The sequence below is a fragment of the Theobroma cacao genome, chromosome 7 (genome assembly GCF_000208745.1).
Source record: "Theobroma cacao cultivar B97-61/B2 chromosome 7, Criollo_cocoa_genome_V2, whole genome shotgun sequence".
Classification (NCBI taxonomy): domain Eukaryota; kingdom Viridiplantae; phylum Streptophyta; class Magnoliopsida; order Malvales; family Malvaceae; genus Theobroma; species Theobroma cacao.
Window position 1 is genome coordinate 4,306,633 of NC_030856.1, and position 22,270 is coordinate 4,328,902.

The 22,270-nt window shown below is 33.3% G+C and overlaps 2 protein-coding genes across 2 annotated transcripts; one reads left to right on the plus strand and one right to left on the minus strand.

Moving 5' to 3' along the window:
* On the minus strand, positions 10,080-10,568 carry LOC18593850. The gene has a single exon (XM_007021242.2). It carries the CDS (start codon positions 10,520-10,522, stop codon positions 10,316-10,318), a length of 207 nt encoding a protein of 68 aa, XP_007021304.1. The 5' UTR covers positions 10,523-10,568; the 3' UTR covers positions 10,080-10,315.
* Positions 14,239-17,855, plus strand: LOC18593851 (PAP-specific phosphatase HAL2-like). Its single transcript, XM_007021243.2, has 4 exons — positions 14,239-14,628; positions 15,984-16,668; positions 16,901-17,261; positions 17,460-17,855. The coding sequence occupies exons 1-3, from the start codon at positions 14,472-14,474 to the stop codon at positions 17,202-17,204; spliced, it is 1,146 nt and encodes a 381-aa protein (XP_007021305.2). The 5' UTR covers positions 14,239-14,471; the 3' UTR covers positions 17,205-17,261; positions 17,460-17,855.

A 22,270-nucleotide genomic window follows, 5' to 3' on the forward strand; every position in this document is an offset into this window, starting at 1 on the left:
AACAAAATTACCCTTAATGAAATCAATCCATATGTTTAGGTCCACGCCTCAAATCGACTCATATCTTTTGAGCATTCTTCGTCAAACCATTCATCTCTAGAGTATTTCTTACCAGAAAGAAAAATCTTTATAAGCATTTTGAGTATTTTGGATTGGTTTTTGATATACGAAGAAAAATCTTTGAGCATTTTAAACATTTAGGAGTGATTTTTTATACATGAGAAAAAACTTTTTAGCGTTTTGAGCATTATTCGTCAAGTAAACATATTCATTGATTATATTGTTAAATGGAATATGGTGTGTTGTTTGAAGTTATTGATTTTGTTAAATGAAATTCAGTAGTTTTTGTGGTTTTTAAGCATTACATAACCGATTTTTGGACATTGCGAGTTATGATTTTTTACCATTTAATAAAATTTTTAATTTTGAAGGAATTGTATATTAAAAGTTATATGCAAGATGGGTTGAAAATTTTGAGGATAAATTGCCCACCTAATGAGATATTAAGAATTAATATATCGATTAATTTAGTTAGTTGATAAAGATTTTTAATGATTGTACTAAATTAAGTTAATATCAAATCTTGATTTTACACTAAAATTAAAAAAAAAAATTAATTTCAAGCTCCTCTCCTTTTGTAAAGAGATTGAAAAACACCTCACGTAAGATGCATATCTATGGCTGTGGTTCCATGGCTGTGACACTTCATCCATTTCCTACTCTCTATGCTTTCTGAAAAAATATAGGTTCCGTTATTCTTTGTTCTCTATTAACTCTTTGTTTAAGCTTAATCTTGAACTTAACCATTAATCCTCTTTACTCATATTTAATTAATATATATATATATATATATATATATATATATATTTGTGCCATTAAAGAGAGATGTAAAAGATAATTAAATTAAAGTTTAAGTTTAATGAATAATGACACACTTTGCGTTACAACAATGATGTATTTTATAATACAATTTTGGATAAGATAAGTTAAATTAACTTAATATATATACTAGATTACATAGTAAGCTTACAAAAATATATAGAGTACAAATTAACCTTCTTATATCCATGAAATCAGCTAAAATATAACATTGACATCAGAAGTTTAACTTCAACCACATAATATTTTTTTCTTGTTGTCTACAATCTCTCAAATTTCTCTTGTTGACCCATAAATAGATTTTATATTATTATCAATGAACGGAATGTTATTACATCTTTAATTAATAAATTTAAAAGTCAATAATTCTTAAAAAAATTTATATTGAAAAATGTTTAAATTTTTATCTTTATATATTTACGAGATGACACTATATAATTAAATGATAATGAAATACCTAACTATCTATAGTAAGTAAAATCTTATGTATCTTAAGCTCCACCATAAAGACAAACTCGATCCAATAAGCAACCGTTAATAAACTTTTCCATTTTTTTAAAATGTGGTGATTAGTCATTGTAGCACTACCCATAATTTGATTTCATGAAATAATGGAAATTAATATCGATTAACACTCCATGGATGCTTTCGTTATGAATTTATATGTATGTATAAAAAAGAGAGCATTAGAACTCGAAAATCAAACTTCAGTTACATTATGTAATTAAAGATAATGTTAATACCCTCCTCGTGCATAGCATAAGACAAATATTTATGAAGAAAATTAAGAAGAAAAATGGATAAATAAATATCCAAGTGGGATGGAAAAGGTTTCTAATTAGAGAGAGGGACACCGTCAATCACGTTGGGACCGTGACACAAGGCGAGCTGCTTGTGGAGATTAGGTTAAGGGAGGGGATATATATATATATATAATACATAAAAGAAAAGGTTGAAGGTTGAAGATGGATGGAAAGATGGAACATTGAACAAACAAAACTCTTTTATATGTTGAAGTGTCATTTTCCAAGTCAACTACCATACGTTGTTACCATGTTAGTGCCATATGCTTGTCTTCCCTTTTGGATGTTATTCATTTTCGGATCATGCCATAAATCTTTGGCAAGTACACGATTAATATTTGTAATATTTAAATATCGGGTTGAGTTCAATATAACCTACTTAAATTATATGTGAGATGGATTCTAGATGGACAAGTAATTCGTCCCGTGAATACCTCTAAATCCAAGTTCCTTGTCTAGTAAGTTGTTATGTGTAAGGGAGATGACTCAACAAAGAAAGGATAATTCAAAGCCTCTTAATCATACTTAGCTCCTCAATCATAAGAGTTATTTCAGTTTATTTTAAATTCAAATATATTGTGTTATCTTGTACAATTTTTTTATATATTACTTTGTACTCACGTCACAAGAAAAACAACAAAAAATTTCCAGTTCAATATTCTATATTATGAAATTTCTTATTTTGTTTTCTTTTCTTCTTCAATGATACATAAAAGGATTAATGTGCCCTTTTTCTTACCAAGGATGTGAATCAAATCAAGCAAATTGAATACCTAAAAATACAAGTGGACGGTCATCATGTACTACCATTGGACACAATTGATATTTTTAAAATTTAATTTGGGAGTCGAATTCAAAGATTACCCATTTAATTATATTTAATATTAAAAATATTTTATTAATATTTTTAAATATATTTTAAAATTAAAATTAAATAAAGATAATTATTTTTTAGTATAATAACATATTTTTTTGAGGATAATATATATAATAATATTTTTAGGACTAACTAGACTTATTGGTTAAGGCAAGTAGCTCGGTTCGTGTATACCTCTAAATACAAATACAACGATAGGTAAGTTGCATTCATAAAGACTTGCAATAAGATTGTTATTGTTTTTTACTTTTTTATATTTTTTTAATCTATTGTTTTTTCTTTTTATTCATTTTTGTCATTGTTAAACAACAGTGTTAAAGATTAAAGTTAATGGTGGCAGAAGTAAGTAAGGTTAATGCCTGCAGGAATTGAAGATGCTACTTGTAAATAGTAGAGAAATAAAGGATGAAACGCAGCGTTTGATGTGTAGCTGAATAAGGAAAAGAAATAAGTGAGAAACGCATTGTTTTGATTGCCAGCAAAAGGAAGACCGTTAATTATATAGCTGTTAGTCATTTTTTAATTCTTGTTAGTTAGTTAACAGAGTAATTAGTTATGTTCTTTTGTCGTTTTCTTGGTGCTAGTACAGATGTTGTATATAAGCACCACTTATGTAAGTTTTCTGTAGAGATAATGAATCATTCTTCCCAAAAATATTCTCTGCAAAACCTCATCTTTCATTATGGTATCAGAGTCGCCCTAAGATTTGCAAAAAATTGATTTGGGAATATCCACAAAGTCAACATCAGCATATGCTTGGATCTATTTTCATTCTCACATCATCAATCCTATTTCTTGTTTTTCAGTAAGTTGATTCATCTCCTCAGCTTGTTTAATCTTTCTTTAGTCTGTGAATCATGTCAAACTCATTTGAATTGAGACCTCAAGTGCTCAGACCTCAACCGATTCAAGAACAACACTATCACCTATAACAGATCCTCAATCACCCTATTACCTGCATCACACTGATCACCCTGGATCAGTTGTTATCAATCCTAAGCTTACTACAAGTAATTACTTGGCTTGGAGTCGATCTTTCCTGTTAGCTTTATCAATCAGAAACAAAGTGGGATTTATCAATGGTACAATCTCAAAAACAGAAGTTACAAACCCTATTTATCCTTCATGGACTCGTTGTAACAATCTACTGGTTGCATGGCTGCTGGACTCCATATCACAACCTATTACCTCAACAGTGTTTTACATGGAGTCAGCAATGGAAATCTGGAATGCACTTAAGAAAAATTTTGCTCAGCCTGATGACACTAGGGTCTGTAATTTGCAATATACCTTAGGTAGCATAATACAAGGGACTAAATCAGTTGATACTTACTTTATAGAGCTTAAAGGAATTTGGTAAGAGTTGAGAAATTTCAGACCTTTACCACATTGTCAATGTGGTAAATGTAATGCTGATTGTTTCAAGAAATTTTCTAACCAGTACCAGAAGGACATGGTCTTTAGATTTCTCAATGGTTTAAATGATTCTTATTCAACCATCAGATCACAAATCATCATGTTAGATCCCATACCAACTTTAGACAAGGTATATAGCCTTGTATTGAGAGAGGAGACACAGAGAAATATGATGTTGCAAACACATCCTGTCCTGGAATCATCAGCTATGCAAACAGCTAATGATGTCAAGAAGAAGGTAAGGAATGATCTACTTTGTTCACACTGTGGAAAGAAAGGGCATAGTAAGGAGAAGTGTTACAGATTAGTTGGGTTTTTAGAAGATTTTAAATTCACCAAAGGAAAAACCAATTCCAAAAAGGGGAAGACAGTTGTGAACAATGTTGCATATGAACATTCTGCAGGAACACAGTCTGATCAAGAGGATAAAGCAGCAAGTATAGGTTTTATGTCTCAGATATCTATCATTAAACAGTAAGTCAGCAAGCTGATAAAGCTTTTAAATGAGAATGGGATTACTTGCAATGATGGTAAGACTTCCACAACACCAAGCAACAACTAGAGTAAACCATCCCTGATCAATTCTCCCTTTGCAAGTATAGTCTCAAACCATCCTTTTTTTAATATTCCAAATAATATGTCACATTGTTTCAAACACATTAGTAACCTCATGATTAAGCAAGATAATTGGATCATAAACTCTAGTGCTTCTGACCACATTTGTCACTCTTTAGACAGATTCATATTAGCTCAACCAGTTAGTAACCATTATGTTCATTTGCCTAACAATGGTAAAGCTCTTGTCACTCATATAGGGATTGTCAAATTATCATCTTTATTAGTGCTTACAAATGTTCTTTGTGTTCCCAGTTTTAACTTTAATCTCATATCAGTGGGTGAATTAACAAAGTCAAGGAAGTCATGTCTGTTCTTCACTGATGTGTATTGTGTTGTTCAAGACCTGCCATCATGGACTGTGATTGGGGTTGCTAGACTGTCCTGAGGGCTTTATCTGATGCAGGATAAACAAGTTGAACAAGACCTGTCTCAATTTTCTTTTCAAAACTATGTCAAGAACTTTTCTACTTTTTCTATCAGTTCCTCTAAGACAAAATACAAAGGCTTTGATCTTTGGCACTTTAGATTGGGGCATGCCCCAATAGAAAGAATTAATGTATTGCACAAAAATTTTTCAGAAATCAATTGTTCAAATGACTTATTGTGTGAAATCTGTCCAATGGCAAAGCAAAAAAGGCTTTCATTTCCAGTGCATATTCATAACTCAAAAACAGCTCTTGAAATAGTTCACATGGACATATGGGGTCCATATGAAGTTCCTACTCTGAATGGTCACAGATATTTTTTAACCATTGTTGATGATCACACACGTTTTACATGTATATATTTGATGAAAGCAAAGTCTAAACTTTCTTCAATTATTCCCACTTTTAATAATCTTGTTCAAAAACAATTTGACAGTTTAATAAAGTGTTTAAGGACAGATAATGATTAGGAATTTAAGCTTGTTGATTTCTATAACAAAACTGGAATTGTTCACTAATTGTTCTGCATTAGTACATCACAGCAGAATAGTGTTGTAGAGAGAAAACACCAGCATATCTTAGCTGTGGCAAGGGCATTGAGACATCAGTCAAACCTACCACTCACTTTCTGGGGAAAAGCAGTATTAACTGCTATTCATATAATAAATAAAATCCCTATTAGGGTTCTTCAAAATCAATCGCCCTATGAACTTCTGTTTAAGAAACCACATTCATATGATCATTTTAGAGTCTTTGGATGTTTGTGTTTTGCATCCACACAAACACAAAACAGAAAGAAATTTGACAGTAAAGCTAGCAAATGCATTTTTATAGGCTATCCCAATTATGTCAAAGGGTACAAATTGTATGATATTGAAGCACAAAGAGTCTTGGTATCTAGGGATGTTGTTTTTCACGAGGATACTTTTCCATTCCATGATTCAAAACATGAAGAACAGAACTTTACTTTTCCAAAAACACTTGGTGTACATACCACACCTTTTGACCCTCTTGACTCAATATATCTAAATTCACATTCCTCTGGTCAAGACCAAAATGCTTCAACTTTGAATGAGTTTTCAGCAGCCATAGAACAAGCCTCCATAACAACAAATGATGGAAATCCTCACAATTCTACACCTGACAATAGTCTGCCTGTTGAGAGTGCTACAAGTCAACCTGAAACAGACCTTATCATTGACTCAAATCAACCAGTTAGAAAAAGTTCAAGAATTAGGAGTATTCCAAAGTATCTAGAAGCATATAAGTATGATTTACCACCTCATACAAATAATGTCACCCTACACCCCACATCCAATTACCTTTCTCATCATAATTTGTCACCTGCACATAAGGCATTTACTATTTCACTATCCAACATACAAGAGCCTAAGACTTACCATCAAGCAGTAGCTCATTCTCATTGGAAAGAAGCAATGACAGCTGAATTGAAGGCACTTGAAGATAATGGAACATGGAGCATTGTACCATTGCTTGTTAATTCTCACACTGTTGGCTGTAAATGGGTCTATAAGACCAAATTGAATGCAAAAGGAGAAATTAAGAGGTATAAGGCCAGGCTGGTTGTTAAGGGCTATAGTCAAGTTGCTGGTTTTGACTATCAAGAAACATTTAGCCTTGTGGCTAAGCAATCTACTGTCAGAATCTTCTTTGCTTTAGCAGTAGCATGTAACTGGCTGCTGTTCCAACTGGATGTTGATAATGCTTTCCTGCATGGGGAGTTAAATGAAGAAGTTCATATGGAACGTGAGGGTTATTCGATCAAGGGAAAGCATTCAGATGATTCAAAATTGGTATGCAAGCTGCATAAATCTCTTTATGGGCTCAAACAAGCCTCAAGACAGTGGAATGCCAAGTTGACATCATCTATTATTCAATATGGTTTCAAGCAATCAGTGTCAGACTACTCACTGTTCACTATGAACACAGCAGATGGGGACTTTGTAGCCTTACTAATATATGTTGATGATATTCTGATTGCCAGCAACTCTACACATGCTGCAGCAGTTGTAAAGAGTTACATCAGTTCACAGTTTAAAATCAAGGACCTAGGAACTATTAAATACTTTTTGGGACTTGAAATAGCTAGATCACCATAAGGCATTTCAATATGCCAGAGAAAGTATACTCTTGACTTACTGGAAGAATATGGTTTACTTGGAGCCAAGCCTATAACAACACCTATTGACTACAATGTCAAACTGAGAAAGGCAAGTAAGGAAAAAGAAGTAATAGATTCTACAAGGTACAGACAACTTGTTGGTAAGTTACTCTATTTGACATTCACAAGACTTGACATTTGTTATGCAGTACAAAATTTAGCTCAATTCATGGATAAACCGACAAATGAACATCACATAGCTGCTTAAAGGGTACTTAAGTACTTGAAGGGAGCACCAGGACACAAAATTCTGATGAAGAAGGATTGCAGTTTAAGAATTTCAGCATATTGTGACAGTGATTGGGCAAGATGTCTTGACATTAGAAGATCTGTGACTGGGTACTGTGTGTTCATTGGAGAATCCTTAGTAGCTTGGAAATCTAAGAAATAACAGATAGTTGCTCGAAGTTCAACCGAGGCAGAGTATAGATCTATGGTACCTACATGTTGTGAAGTTATTTGAATTAAAGGTTTACTATCAGAGTTTGGAATTCAACACCATGATGCTGTAAAACTCTACTGTGACAACCAGTCATCAATTTATATAAACAAAAATCCTGTTCTTCATGAAAGAACAAAGCATATAGAAGTTGATTGTCACTTCATCAGGGAAAAGGTTCAAAATGGTGTGGTTGAGCCTGTCCATATACCAACACAACTGCAAATTGCTGATGCATTCACCAAACCTCTGCAGCTTGGAATTTTCAGAAGGTTATTATACAAGATGAACATCCACAATGTTCATGGTTCCTCTTGAGGGGGAATGTTAAACAACAGTGTTAAAGATTAAAGTTAATAGTGGCAGAAGCAAGTAAGGTTAATGCTTGCAGGAATTGAAGATCCTACTTGTAAATAGCAGAGAAATAAAGGATTGAACGCAACGTTTGATGTGCAGCTAAATAAGGAACAGAAATAAGTGAGAAACGCACCGTTTTGATTGCCAGCAAAAGGAAGACCGTTAGTTATATAGCTGTTAGTCATTTTTTGATTCTTGTTAGTTAGTTAACAGAGTAATTAGTTATGTTCTTTTATTGTTTTCTTGGTGCCAATGCAGATGCTCTATATAGGCACCACTTTTGTAAGTTTTTTGTAGAGAGAATGAATCATTCTTTCCAAAAATATTCTTTGCAAAACCTCATCTTTCATCAGTCATAAAAATGTAAAACAAAAATATCAACAAAAACATTTAGAAAATAACAGTAATTGATTTTTTTTTTTTTTTAGTTTTTTTTCCTTTGAAACTAGAAAAAGGGTTCATATGGACAACAGGAGTAAGTATGATTCTGAGGTGTGCCAGGAGGAAGGATGAGAAATTTATTACAATCACTGCCGGCAAAGAAATGAAGAAAATGGCTTCTGCTATGAAAAATGAACTGTCAAGCAAAGACGCCACGTGGATGACGTCACTTGTCTCCCTGGCATCGCCAAGGACGACACGTCACCATCTTCCTTAAGCTGTCTAAGATGCTGTCGACCTGCATATGTTCTCCTAGGAAAAATGTTAACCATTGTTACTACCACTACTAAACTTCCATTTTACCTTAAAATATCCACGGAGGAAAGTCTTTGATCGTGGAGGAAATTCGTACAATCTCGGGTCACACAAACTACTCAATAAAGAAGGTTAAGTGTCACAGTCTCAACCGGAAACCATATAAATCTTACATCATATGCTTTGGATTAGTAAATAGAGTCATAAATTTCATATTGAAAAGAAATTTTTAAAAACGAATCAAAGAAGGATGTCATAATCTTAAAAGTAAGATATAAATCGCACATTAATTGTATATTAATGTGATATTAGACATTTAATATTTCACATTATCTCTAACTTGTAAAGTATTTTTTGTGGAATAAAATTACGAGACTATTACATCAAAGCAAACAATACTTTGCAGGATTAATGTAGACTAATATTAAACAATGACGATTCAATAAGACACTTCACTATCCGAGTCAAAAATATTAAGGATGAAACTTAAAATTTCCATTTCCCATAATTATCCCTTGATATATATATATATATATAATGCAAACCTAAAATTTTGAGGTTTCTTGTCGTAAGGGATTCATTGTCCCAAGTAATTAATTAATGGCAGAAGGAAACTTGTCAAGTAATTGAAGCAGTTAAGAGGATGCATCTGCAAGCAGAGAAGGAAACACACTCGTGCGGATGCACTGTCGAGAAATGGCCCAATGTTTAGTTACTACAAGTTTCTCTGTTTCTAATTAGACATTGGTCTGTTGGCCCGAGATGGGGCACATCTTGTACTGTTAAGAACTATGTTAATGTTGTAACAATTAAGTACTTCCCAGAAGATAAAAAATTAAGCTAATTTCCCCTACTGCTTTTGGCTCAACACAATGTCGACTTCACAAGAAAAGTAGTTTTAATTAGTGCTTTCTTTCTTAGTCAGCACCATGAAACTCATGGGAAAAAGCTTGAATGTTCCTTTTTTTTTTTCCCTATCATAGCTTATTTCTCTCTTTTGTCATAGAGCTATAGAGGTTTAGGATTGAATTGATGTTCAGATATGATTATGAAGCAGAGGGCCCGATACCAAGAAAAAGGATTGCAGTCGGCAGTTTCGTAACAGAGTTGTATTTTGTTGAAAAGTAGAGTTTGGTATTGGACTTGTCATAAAGGCCCCATGGCTAGCCACTAGAGCTTTATTCCACATGCCATGTGCCTCTTTTACATCTTCTTTAGCACTTGCTATAACCCCATCCCTTCCTTCTCAAAAGCTTCTTAGCCATGAGGAGTAAAACAATAAACCTTACATTGTTTACGTTAAGAAATTTTTTTGCTTAGTCATGGAAAAACCAACACTTTCCCTAGGGTCATCAAACCATTCGAAGTCACTCAAAAGCCCATCGGAAACATGGAGGAAGAATAGTATGGACTTAGTAGTAATAGTTTCCAACTTTTCCCTTTGACAACTACAACAATAGCTAACTAGCTACAACTAAACTCAATACCTACACTACCTTAAAAAGATGAAGAAAATCAGGTTACAAGCTTACAATTCCATAGTGAAAGAACCCCAAACTTTCTCTATCCCTCCACTCTTCAAGAGCTGAAGGAACAGCCAAGACAGAACAGGGTTCTTGAACTTCATCTGTAAGATTTAAGAATAGCTCCACAGAATGTGCAAATGATAGCCCTCCAAGATTTCCAATAAAACGGAACGTAACAAAACCGGGTGATCGTTTTCATGTCCCCGACGCTAGCTCCCGCGCCACACCGCGAGCACGTCCCGGCCGCCGGCTTGGTGCTTGTCAGCTTCCGCCTTTGGTCTACCAGGAAGCAGAAGCAGACCATTTGAGAGATTTATATTCAAAGGACAATAAACATAAAAAGCGCACGAATAAGCCTGTTCAAACATAGGAAGGGGGATTTATAGACCAAAAAGATTATGTTAAAGGTCGAACTGTTTGTAGTCGTAATGGCCGTATGATGCATGACACGTGTGCGGCATCAGGAATAAAGAGTTCGATGTTTTGTTTCCATGCTCTTTTAGAGGGGAACCTGTCCAGCTATCATGGCAATAATGTGGATGGTTTACACTTGGCCAAGGCAGTTGGGGTTTGTAATTGAGTTGCAGGAAAGTTGCTGCACAACAGTAAAAACCTGAACTGAAATATGCACGGAGCTTTAATGAAGGTTAGGAAAAATATCTAGAAGAAAGTAGGTAAAATTTTTAAATTTTACGCGATTAATTAAAAAAATTTAAGAATTTAAAAGTTTTACTATTGATACGTAAGATAACGACGAGACAAATTATTTACGAGGAATATAGCAATCAATCGTAAATGTTTGTACTATGTTCATTTAATTAAAGCAAAATGTTACTAATGTGTCATAATGGCATGAAATATAGAGTCTCAAAGAGAATAGGGTATTGTTGTTGTCCGGAGTTCGACATTGTATATCGTTTTTGAATCATGAGTACATTTTTTAGTGAAATCGGACCAATATTATTTAATTCACTTGTAACTTTATCTGTTAAATATATTTCATTATCTACAATTTAAAGGTTAATTTTTGTAAACACACCGGTCATATAATGAGTATATCATATGCATATGATTACCCTCGAGACGTTGAACATTCAAGGAAGTTCAATGGGGGAGAGTTAAGTAAAATCTTGGTTATTAACATATTCAAATTTAACTCTTTCAATTTATGTTAATCACGATTATAAATCTAAATAGAAACTGTCATTATCAAACCATTACATTAATTCAAAGGTACTATGAGAAGGTGGGAAAATTGAGAGAAGGTTTCAAATAAATGGGCTAGAAAGGGATTGATAGTGATTATCAAATCAAACAACATTTAATTATGGTACAATACAACAAGTCTAAATTCATCACAATCTCCTTCTTGATGAACAAGTAGTAGCAGCAGAGCCTTAAATCTTTTCTCTTTGGGGGTTGGGGTTCCCAAAACAAGACAGAAAGAAAACAAAAATAGTCAATATAAAGCACCCATCAACTATAAAAATAGTAAATTACTAAAAATACATTAGCAAGGCATATTAACATAAGTATAATTTCCTTTTTATGTCTTTGCTTTTTTTCAAAAAAAGAAGAAAGAGAAACATACATCTTTTACTTCTCTCTCTCTCTCTCTCTCTCTATATATATATATATATATATATGCACATGCACATAAGTGTAACTACATATTGTGTGATGAGATCAATCAAGATGACAATGAATAATATGTAAATTTCATTACAAAAATCGAGAATCAAACGAAATAATCTTTTCATACGTTAATGATAATGAAAAATATGTAATTTTAGATGTTAAAACGACTTTATTTTTATACCTTAACGAGCATATTTGATTAATAAAAACACCTTAAACAGGCATATAAACCATAAGTATAATTTTCTTTTATGTCTTTATTTTTTTCCAAAAAAAGAAGAAAGAAAAACATACAGCTTTTCTTCATATATGTTCATGCACATGGACGTAACTACATATTGTGTGGTGGGATCAATCGGGCTGACAATGAATAATGAATAACTTTTTCATACATTAATGACAATAAATAATATGTAACTTTTTTCATACATTAAGAATGTATGGAGATATAGAATATATAATGGGACACTTTTGTACCTTGTTGGCACCATATTGTAAAGGGGACCATTTTGACATGATTTCCCTGTTACCCTGCACTTAACGTTGTTTGGAGCAAAGCAATTGTACCTCCTTCAAGCTTTGTGATGATGGGATTGTAACATCAATTGAATGCTATATTTATTATCAATGCCAAGGGTTGTTTGTCTTTTAAATTTGAAAATTGCTTAAAATTGTATTAATATTGATAGGAAACTCAACATGTAAAAGAATGTAAATAGTGATGGATTTAAGGATTTACATAAAAGATAATTAAAGAATAATCATACAACATTATGGATTTATATATCTCAAATTTTATATATATAATGATGATTTTAGTTTTTTTGCATTGACAAAATGTAGACCATGTAAAGAACCCTTATTTTGCTCAGACAAAATTATCAATCTTGATCGGAATTTACTATATATTTTTCTTGATTGAAAGGTGCTTCCAAAATTGGACTCACCCAGCTACATATAGGGTAGTGAGATCAATAATTAACTCAATTATCCTTTGATAAAAGACGTTAATTTCAAATATAACAATATTTATATCTTATGAGATGATGAAAATATCCGTAATTTATTCATAAAATTTTTTTGAATATATAAAATAAAAAAGTCCCTTAATCTTGATATTCAAGACATAATCGTCTCGAAGAAATTGCTCTTCTATAATAGAAAAGAAAAAGAAAATAAATGAACAAAAATAATCAATTCTTTTCCCCTGCTTGGCAATAACAGTTCAAAGACCATCACCATCCTTCTTGAAGCTTAACAAATTAGTTACAAAGGAAATAGTTCACAGGCCCTTGATATTGGAAATAGCCTAGCCTCATGCCCTACTACTATTTATTGGGAAGCCCATTGTTTCTCACAGGATAGTGCTCCTACTGACACCTTGGAAGCTGTCTGTCCACATCCCACATTACAAAATTTTCAATAATTTAAAAACTAATAACATATTGGAATATTCTTGGGAAGAAATCCAAATTCCTTTAGAATATTAAATTTTTTGAAGCATATTGTCATATATTTATATATGAAAAAAAACTATGGAATCTCTTATTTTGGAAGATTCATATTTGATTTTGTTTGCTATAAACTTTCTTTTATGTACCATGAAATAGTGTAACTAATTCTTCTATGTTTGTTTTTTTTATCGAACATTATACAGTTTAAGATTCGATTTTTATATGTACGATAACGTACTTTTCATTACAACACCATCTATTTTGATCCTTTACGCTACTAATTCTTCTATTTTTGTTGATTTTTTTATCGAAAACTATACAATTTTAAAATTCAGTTTTTAAATGTACAATGATATACTTACCATTACAACACCAACTATTTTGATCTTATACACTACTAATTCTTCTATTCTTGTTGATTTTTTATCGAAAACTATATGATTTAAGATTCAATTTTTAAATGCATGATAATATTATGTTGATGTTCTTGTAAAGTTCTCAAATTCAAGTTTCAAGAAGTATATAATAGTATAGACTAAAATCCAATAACTTGTGTAAAAAAACATAGAAATGAGCCAAGAAAAACCAACAATCACTAGGTGAAAATGGATGAAATTACTAAGATTTTATTAGGTTTGGGTCTATTCCTCAAATTTATAACATTTAAGGGGGCCCCTTGAAATTAAATAACATCAAATTCATGGGGCCCCTATGCCCTTCCAAGTTGTAATGTCCCATATTGCTTTAACAGAGAAACTTCCCACAAGGCAAAAGAGAAATTATTATTATTCCTTATATAGCTTTTGTTGGTATCCAACGGTCCTCATTACTGCATATTATGACGTGGCACAATCAGGGTGGCTCAAAAGCCTTAACTTTGGACGTAAATGTTTTCCTCGTTTTGACATTTCAAACGAAACAACCCCACGTGAAATAAAGCTATTTTCAGTACAGACGTACACACAGACCAAAGCCAAAGAAAAACCAAAGCCAAAGCCATTGCTGTCTTTGCACTAAAACGCACGTAAACAACTGTAACGACCAACAACAACGAATGTAATTAAGATTCTCTTGCAGAAATCCCGACGTTTTTCCTTTTCATCTGGTTGCTGTTTTGGTGGGATTTTTTTTTCTGTTAAAAAAAAAGGGTTTGTTTTAGTGATGGAGGAGGGGGACAAGTATGGTAAAGAGTTGGATTTGGCTGTTAGAATTGTGCATATGGCTTGTTCTTTGTGTCAGAAAGTGCAACAAAGGTTGGTTTCTTCGTCTGCTGAACAGGTTTTGGCTAAGGATGATGATTCTCCTGTTACTATTGCAGGTATTTAGGTTTTTGGTTTCTTGAATTGGGTCTTTTTGTTTTTGTTTTTGTTTTTTTCAATTTTTTCTTTGGTGGGTGTGCTTTGAATGATGTTCTTGGTAATGGGCTGGTTTTGTTTTTGGGCTAAGAATTTGTAATGTGGTATTTGATTGGTGTCTATTTAGGCCCTTGCTTGTTTCTTGGTTGGTATAAGAAATTTAATTAAAGTTTGAATGATTGACAGTATTCATTGTGTTGTTTGGCTAATGGCATTATGGTGCTTCCATTGTGTTGTTAAAGTTAGGATGCATTTTAGTAAGAACTTTTCCTTACTGCTGGATTGGTTTCGGTTATGATGGGAAAACTTAGGAAATGTGGGAGGTGGCAGTGAGTTTGTAGTTTGTTGTTCAGTTTTAATTTCTGCGTCTCATTGTTCTGATCTGTTTTGATGGGGTATCAGGTTGTTGGTTATAATTCAAGTGCAGTCTGTATTGAATTCGGTGGCATTGTTGCAAGATGAAAATGAACTCCACAAATATCATTGTCAAGTGCATGGTACATTGATGGTCCTATGAAAAGTATAAGTAGTTGGGGATCATGTAATTGGAAAATAGGACATTTCTTCTGTTTCGGAAAAGTCTATATTAATTTGCATTGCCTAAAGGTTAGGTTGCATTGTCTAAGTAAATGAAAAGGTTGGGGAGGGAGGGTGGACCTTTGCCAGTTGGAAGGGTACTCTGAAAGTTTCATGAAAGTTCAGCTGAGGATTGAAGTTGAAGCAAATTATGCCAGTGGTATGCTAATAGAAACAGAATTGCAAGCATCAGTATTTGCACATAATTGCAATTGATTGCTTTAACAAGTAAGAACTGTCTGAAGTTTGACTGATCGAGTCATTAAAAATAAGAAAGAGGTGTCTTACAAACTGTTTGGCTTTCCCCTCAACTATCTATTTTCCTTTTTGTTGATGGATCAAGCTTAGTCCCTCTACTTGGTTGTGTCTTAGCAGGGAGAAAGAATGTTGTGTAGGAAGGGTCTTGCACTGGTTTATACTTCCTAAGGTGAAGTGTGAAAAAGCAATGTAGTTTACAGGAAATAGGCTTGCCCTTTGTACTTTTTAACTGATCATCATATTCTTCGAGTCTATTTGCACCAGTTGTATTTGTGTTAGTTTCAAATGCTGAAGCTTTATAGTATGAGATGATTATAGAAGCTTTTCTAGCATAAATTTCTAATACCATAATATGGTTTCTGAAAGTGCAGAGTTTGTTGTTTTACTCAATGAATACATTTATCATATTTTGTTAATGGCTTTGAGGGTGTTTGTGCAACTATGATCAGTTCAGCAATTCTTTTCATTGTTTCTATGTTAACAGACTGGAGTGTCCAAGCCACTGTAAGTTGGCTGCTTTCAGAATTCTTGGAGGGGCAGAATGTGTCCATTGTTGCTGAGGAAGATGTCCAAACACTCTCCAAGTCTGATGCAGCAGACTTACTTGCAGCTGTAGTGAACTCTGTTAATGAATGCTTAGCTGAAGCGCCAAAGTATGGTCTTCAGTGTCCTAGGGATGCTCTTGGGACTTCAAAAATCCTTGAGGCTATCAGCCGATGCAACTCAACTGGGGGCCCAACTGGAAGACATTGGGTGCTTGACCCTGTTGACGGGACATTAGGATTTGTACGTGGTGATCAGTATGCTGTAGCACTAGCCTTGATTGAGGAGGGGAAGCTAGTTCTTGGAGTTCTTGGGTGCCCTAATTACCCTATGAAAAAGGAATTGTTAAATTATAATCATCAGCGCCACCAAACTATGCCAAAGTCTCTTCCACCTTCTGATATTTGGGAAAAAGGATGTGTGATGTATGCAAGGAGAGGAAGTGGTCAGGCATGGATGCAACCATTGATCCACAGGGATACAAAATTTGAATGGCCAAATTCTGCTAGATTGATACAGGTTTCTCCTGTTGATGATCCATCTCTGGCAACTTTTTGTGAACCTGTGGAGAAGGCAAATTCAAACCACTCATTTACCGCAGGACTTGCTAACAGCATGGGTCTCAAGTATGTTACTTTTATGTTTGCTTCTAAGTTTCAATCTGTTTCCTGCACTTGGTGAGTGAAATGAAGAAATTGAATTTCCTCCTTCACTCAGTTTCTGAAGGTTAGAAAATGTTAATATATGAGAGGATTAAACTAGAATGTTGGTTAGAAAGACTTGATTTGAAGTTATATAGTTTTAATGAAGCTGTCTTTATTTGATTCTCATATATCTCTTCATCCATTCTAATGGCAGAAAGAAACCTATGCGTGTCCATAGCATGGTCAAATATGCAGCAATAGCTCGTGGCGATGCTGAGATTTTTATAAAGTTTGCAAGATCTGGGTACAAAGAGAAAATATGGGACCATGCTGCTGGTGTTGTCATTATAGAAGAGGCTGGTGGGGTCGTAACTGATGCAGGAGGGCGTCCCCTGGACTTCAGTAGGGGACTGTACTTGGAAGGTCTTGACCGAGGGATTATTGCTTGCTCTGGACTGACGCTGCATGATAAAATCATTGGTGCTGTATATGCAAGCTGGGACTCTTCTAATCTATGAGACTTTCTGCTTCGCGCCAATACAGTAATGCTGAAGCATTGTGGTGATTTTGTGAGGGTAAGCTCATCAAAGAAATTAGCCTTTCAAGTCATTCTTCATCAAAGAAACTTTTGCCACGGAACAAGCAGTTTTCTGATGTTTTCCTCTCATTTGACTGTAAATTCTCTAGGACTCAAGTTTATGTCAACTTTCAATAGGAAATTGGAATTATTCTTGCCTATATTTCTTCCTAACGTCTTCATTAAACTATTTCAGGGCTAGCAAATGCTGAGAAGGATGCTGATGGCAGTAATGCAAACCATTGATTTTGACAGTGCTTTATACCATAACCGAGAAGTATCCGGTGAAATATATTCTCCATTTCAAGGATATGAAATTTCCAAGGATTGATCATTGATGTCACCCTTCAGTGCCCATCTATCAGTTGTAGCATTGCTTAATTTTTATTAGCAATATCCCCCTTACAATGATTTTCTAATGAAAATTTTGCTTTCATTAATATAACCCTATCATATTGGGGATGCTTTCAGATGCAAACCATAAGCTACTTGATGTTTCTATTGTATGCTACCTTACAAGCTGATACATGATTTTGGATGTTCCTGGAAATAGATATGTTACACAAAGAATTGGAAAGGAGTATGTTTTTCATCTTCTTCTTTGTTAAACATTTTGGTTATACTGGTATTTTTCAAGCAGGGGCGTCTCTACAAGTTCATACTTCAAACAGACATTGTCCCCAGGCTTGTCTAATGTACAGAAAAACCCAAATATAAACCACAAACAAGACCATCACAACTCATTTAGATTGTGAAAACATGAGGTGGGGGATAGACAGGAGCTTTTCAGCCGCCTGTGCCCAGTTGTCTCAATGCGCCACATTGTTAGGCCCAGCATTCAAACCACATGTTGTTGGGAGGATAAGCCAAACCTCGAGTCCATGAAAGCACACCAAAAAGGCCCATACATTCATATTAGCTATACCAGATGAACGTATTCACATGTGAACTTCGGTAGCTTAAGTACTGTAAAACATGAACCAGGATGTATTCATTGTTCAAAAAGCAGACCAGAGTTATGTTAGTCATTCTTCTAACTTATCCTTCTTCAGAAAAAGTATCATCATCGGATAATAAAAAATTTGTAAATGGATTAAGGTCATATGATTAATGATCTAATGTGAAATTCTATCAACGGTAACAAGATATGCCAATTGTTCATGGAATTCTAGGTTCCTTGATCATTTCCCTTAAAAGCTGTGCACACAGAGAAAAGAAGAGAAGAAAGGAAGGGGGGATATGCTGCCAAGTTTCTATATATTATGATCAAGTGGGAACTGGGAAGGAATCTTGTCTTGTTAATTAACCATACAATAGCTAAAGGATGACAAAAGTTTGTCACCTCACTCCTACTTGCATATTTCGAGTCTGAATCAATGCATTTTCAAAGCTTCTTTGAGATTCTTTTGATTTACAATTAGTAATTAATTGAAAGACTATAACATCATGTTGAGGTGTTTGGATTGCTTCGGGAATCTTATAATCGAAAATTTGAACTCAAAATCTTTATATGTCAGATTGCAGTAAGAGATGAGATGAGTTTTAAATTTTTATATAAAAATTTTACTCAAATAATAAGTATTTTTTTAAGTTAAAAATATAAGGTTGTGACGAGTAGTATTAGAATCTACTAAATTTTTCATTAATGTGGGATTCACGGTCGAGATAAATTCGAATAAAGATGGATTCTTTTTTTTTATGGATGAAAAGAGTCAATGCAATGAAAGTTAAGTAAAAATCTTCATCCACCTAATAATAATCTTGATGTCTAAATTTTCAAAGCAAAGGTCCATTCACAAATTATCCTTTTCCCATACAAAACCAACAAAAAATTCATCACAAATTCTTAAATCTTAAACTCAAACCAAGTAATTTGTCAAGCTCACCTTAGATATGGGCCTGGTCTACTTGATAGAGCATGATAATTTATCTAGGAAAATCAATCCCCTTCATCCTATAATCTAAAAGAATTATTTTATATAAATAAAATTGCTCACAAAGATGTGACAAGGACCCAAAAGAACCCGCCAATTGCTCTCTACAAATCCCCCTGTCTAGATGTGGGCTGAAACCTGGAAAATCAACAAAGCCAGCAAAAAAATGGTGTTAGGCTTTCCCCCACATTAAATTTTAATGTCCCTTTGAATGTTATGCTGCTGAATTCCATGTTCAAGACTTTGAAGTAGGAAGGTTTCCACATTGTCAAATAAAACTTATATACCCAAGTCAATGTTAGGTTTGATTCTTGAAATAAATTATGGTATATTGTGTTAGGTAACTCTTAGTCTTTGGGACCACAAACACATGTTTTTCCAAATTTATTAAAGGCTTTTCACTTGTTATGAATCACACTGACTAAGAGCCTTGTCATCCTTTCTAATCCATTGGCCAATGGATGGGGGGGAAAAACACCCAAAGATCTATTTAATCCAAGAGTTATAATTCATAGCACATGACCTCTTCATCTAGATTGAAAATAATAATAATAATATTTTTATGTAAATCCATGAACATAAAAACAATGGGTTTGTACCATTGAATGGTTTTGAGTCAATGGACAATGATAAATAATTATGCTCAAGTTTGTTTAATTCTTCGATAATATATAATAACACTTTATGATGCTCTCAATTTTCCAAAAAAAAAAATCATATATAATAATATGATTTTTTTAAAATGTTCTTATCTTTTAATAAACTACTAAAAAACATGGCAAGAGTTTTGGACAAACCTTACAATGAATAATTTTGTCCTAAATAAATAGTTTCGATGATTGAATTTGAGACGGATAAGATGATTATATTAAAAAATCAGACTACTTTTAGTATTTACGATGCAAATTAATTGAGATAGATTTTACTATGGAATTGTGATAGGATTTTAAAATCTAAACTTGGCTAGTTTAGTTATTCAGTAACTGTTGCCCATTAATTTACAACAAAATAAAATAAATTAGGACGAATTTTATCCTACGCAGAATCCTTGTTTTCTTCTTGTTTTTTTTTTTAAAGAAGTGATAATATCTAGTGAGCTAATTCAAACTATCATGAAAATAAATATTACAAAAAAAATACATTACACAATTCTTTCCAGATAAATACAATATGTAATCTTAGATTTGATCATTGGAGAGCAATGTCTGCCGACAGTTCCCCCATGTTCAATGCCACTGCCTTCCAATTTTGACATCAACATCATATGTAGTCTTGTCTTTTAAATGGGAGGAGAACATCAAAACTAAAATTAGATTTGATTTTTCTATTACTTTGATTTTTTTTTTCTCTCTTTTAGTATCTTTGTTATGATAGATGATTTGATGTATTTTTTAAGGGAAAGCGACTCTATATTAACTGAAATTGACCTATTTTCGAGATTAAAACCATGCCTATTACTTTTCAATACATATATAATTCTTATTTCTTATATTTTACGAAAAATAGTAATTGATTGTGATCGATATACATGTATCATAAATTAAATGTCGATAAGTGTATTAAAAAGTAATGAAAATACTTGAATCTCTGGTCTTTAATAATAGTATCATCACGAACATGAATTTATAAAAAAGGGGTTAGCACATCTAGTTAATGCAAAGGTTGAAATCCTTGATCTGGACAGCACATATAAATCAAACTAGACCCAAACTTGGAACCTTGTCCCTCAACGATTTGCAATAATTTTGCTTATGTGTAAGTGACAAGGAGATTAATGCAAACCTGTTGGAGTATATGGGTGACAGAAGCTTTTTAGCTGTATACATCTCTGGTGATTATACATCAAATATAATTAACCATTTCTAAATCTATATATTTATACTAAAGGTGTACTATGCTCTCCTTCCAATAATCATTTGTCCAAAACAAAGCTTTGCAAATAAGCAAAATTATAACCTTTTTTTAAGAAAAAAAATCGACTTCTTTTTTTATCTAAAATTTCATTCACTGTAAAGAGCAAATATCTTCTGCCCTGACTTCATGCCCTCTCTTTCCCCACCAATAAAAGTTTGCCAGAAGCTTATAATGCATTAATTAATTGAATAATTTGGTCCTAGTCCCTCCTAGACTATCCAATTTAGATAATTATTGCCTAAACCATTTCTTGATTAGGGGTACATCCTCCAGTCCATTTGAATTTGAAATTTTATTCAATAAAACAACACTCATCCATGACTGCCATTGATCCTTTAGTTCATTATTTTGGTCATGTGCATGCCATTATTATAATAATTATTGCAATGGCAGCTGCCTTCTAGTCGGGTTAATAAAGATTACATATTATATAATTTATAGGAAGTTATCTGGCCAAATAATGCTTGGCAACAGATATGGACAAAATCGAAGCAGGCATGCGACAATTTATTTAGAGAGCAGTTTAAACTGAAATAGGTATTCTTGGTTGCTTGGGAAACACTTAAGCAATCATATGTGAAATTGAATGTGGATGGTAGCACCAAGGGTCATCTTGGCATGGCAGCAGCAGGTGGCTTAATAAGGGACGGCTATGGCAATTGGATTGTGGGGTTTACACACAAAATTGGAATTTCATTTTCCCTTGCAGTTGAATTATGTGCTCTTTATCAGGGACTTCCTTTGTGCTGGAATAAAGGTTTAAGGAAGATTCAAGTCGAATCTAATTGCTTGTTAGCTTTATAGAAATTATCTAGTCTTATATCTCCATTAAATTCAAATGTTCATCGTTTGAGAAGAATTAAAGAACTCCTTAGTTAAAATCGGGATTGTTCATTTTTTTTCATATATCATGAAGTCCATCAGTACATCGATTAGATGACCACACATCATGGTAACCTATTATTAGAACTACATATATTTAATTCTTCCAAAAAATGTTTCTTATTATTTACTTGCAGACATTTTGGGTGTTTCATTATCTAAAATGATGTAATTTAATTGCTTTTATCCTCAATACATAAACATAATGCCTAATGTCTTAACATACTCCCCTAATATAATGTCTAATTTCCTTAGGTCTTTAATCAAGGGCAACTCT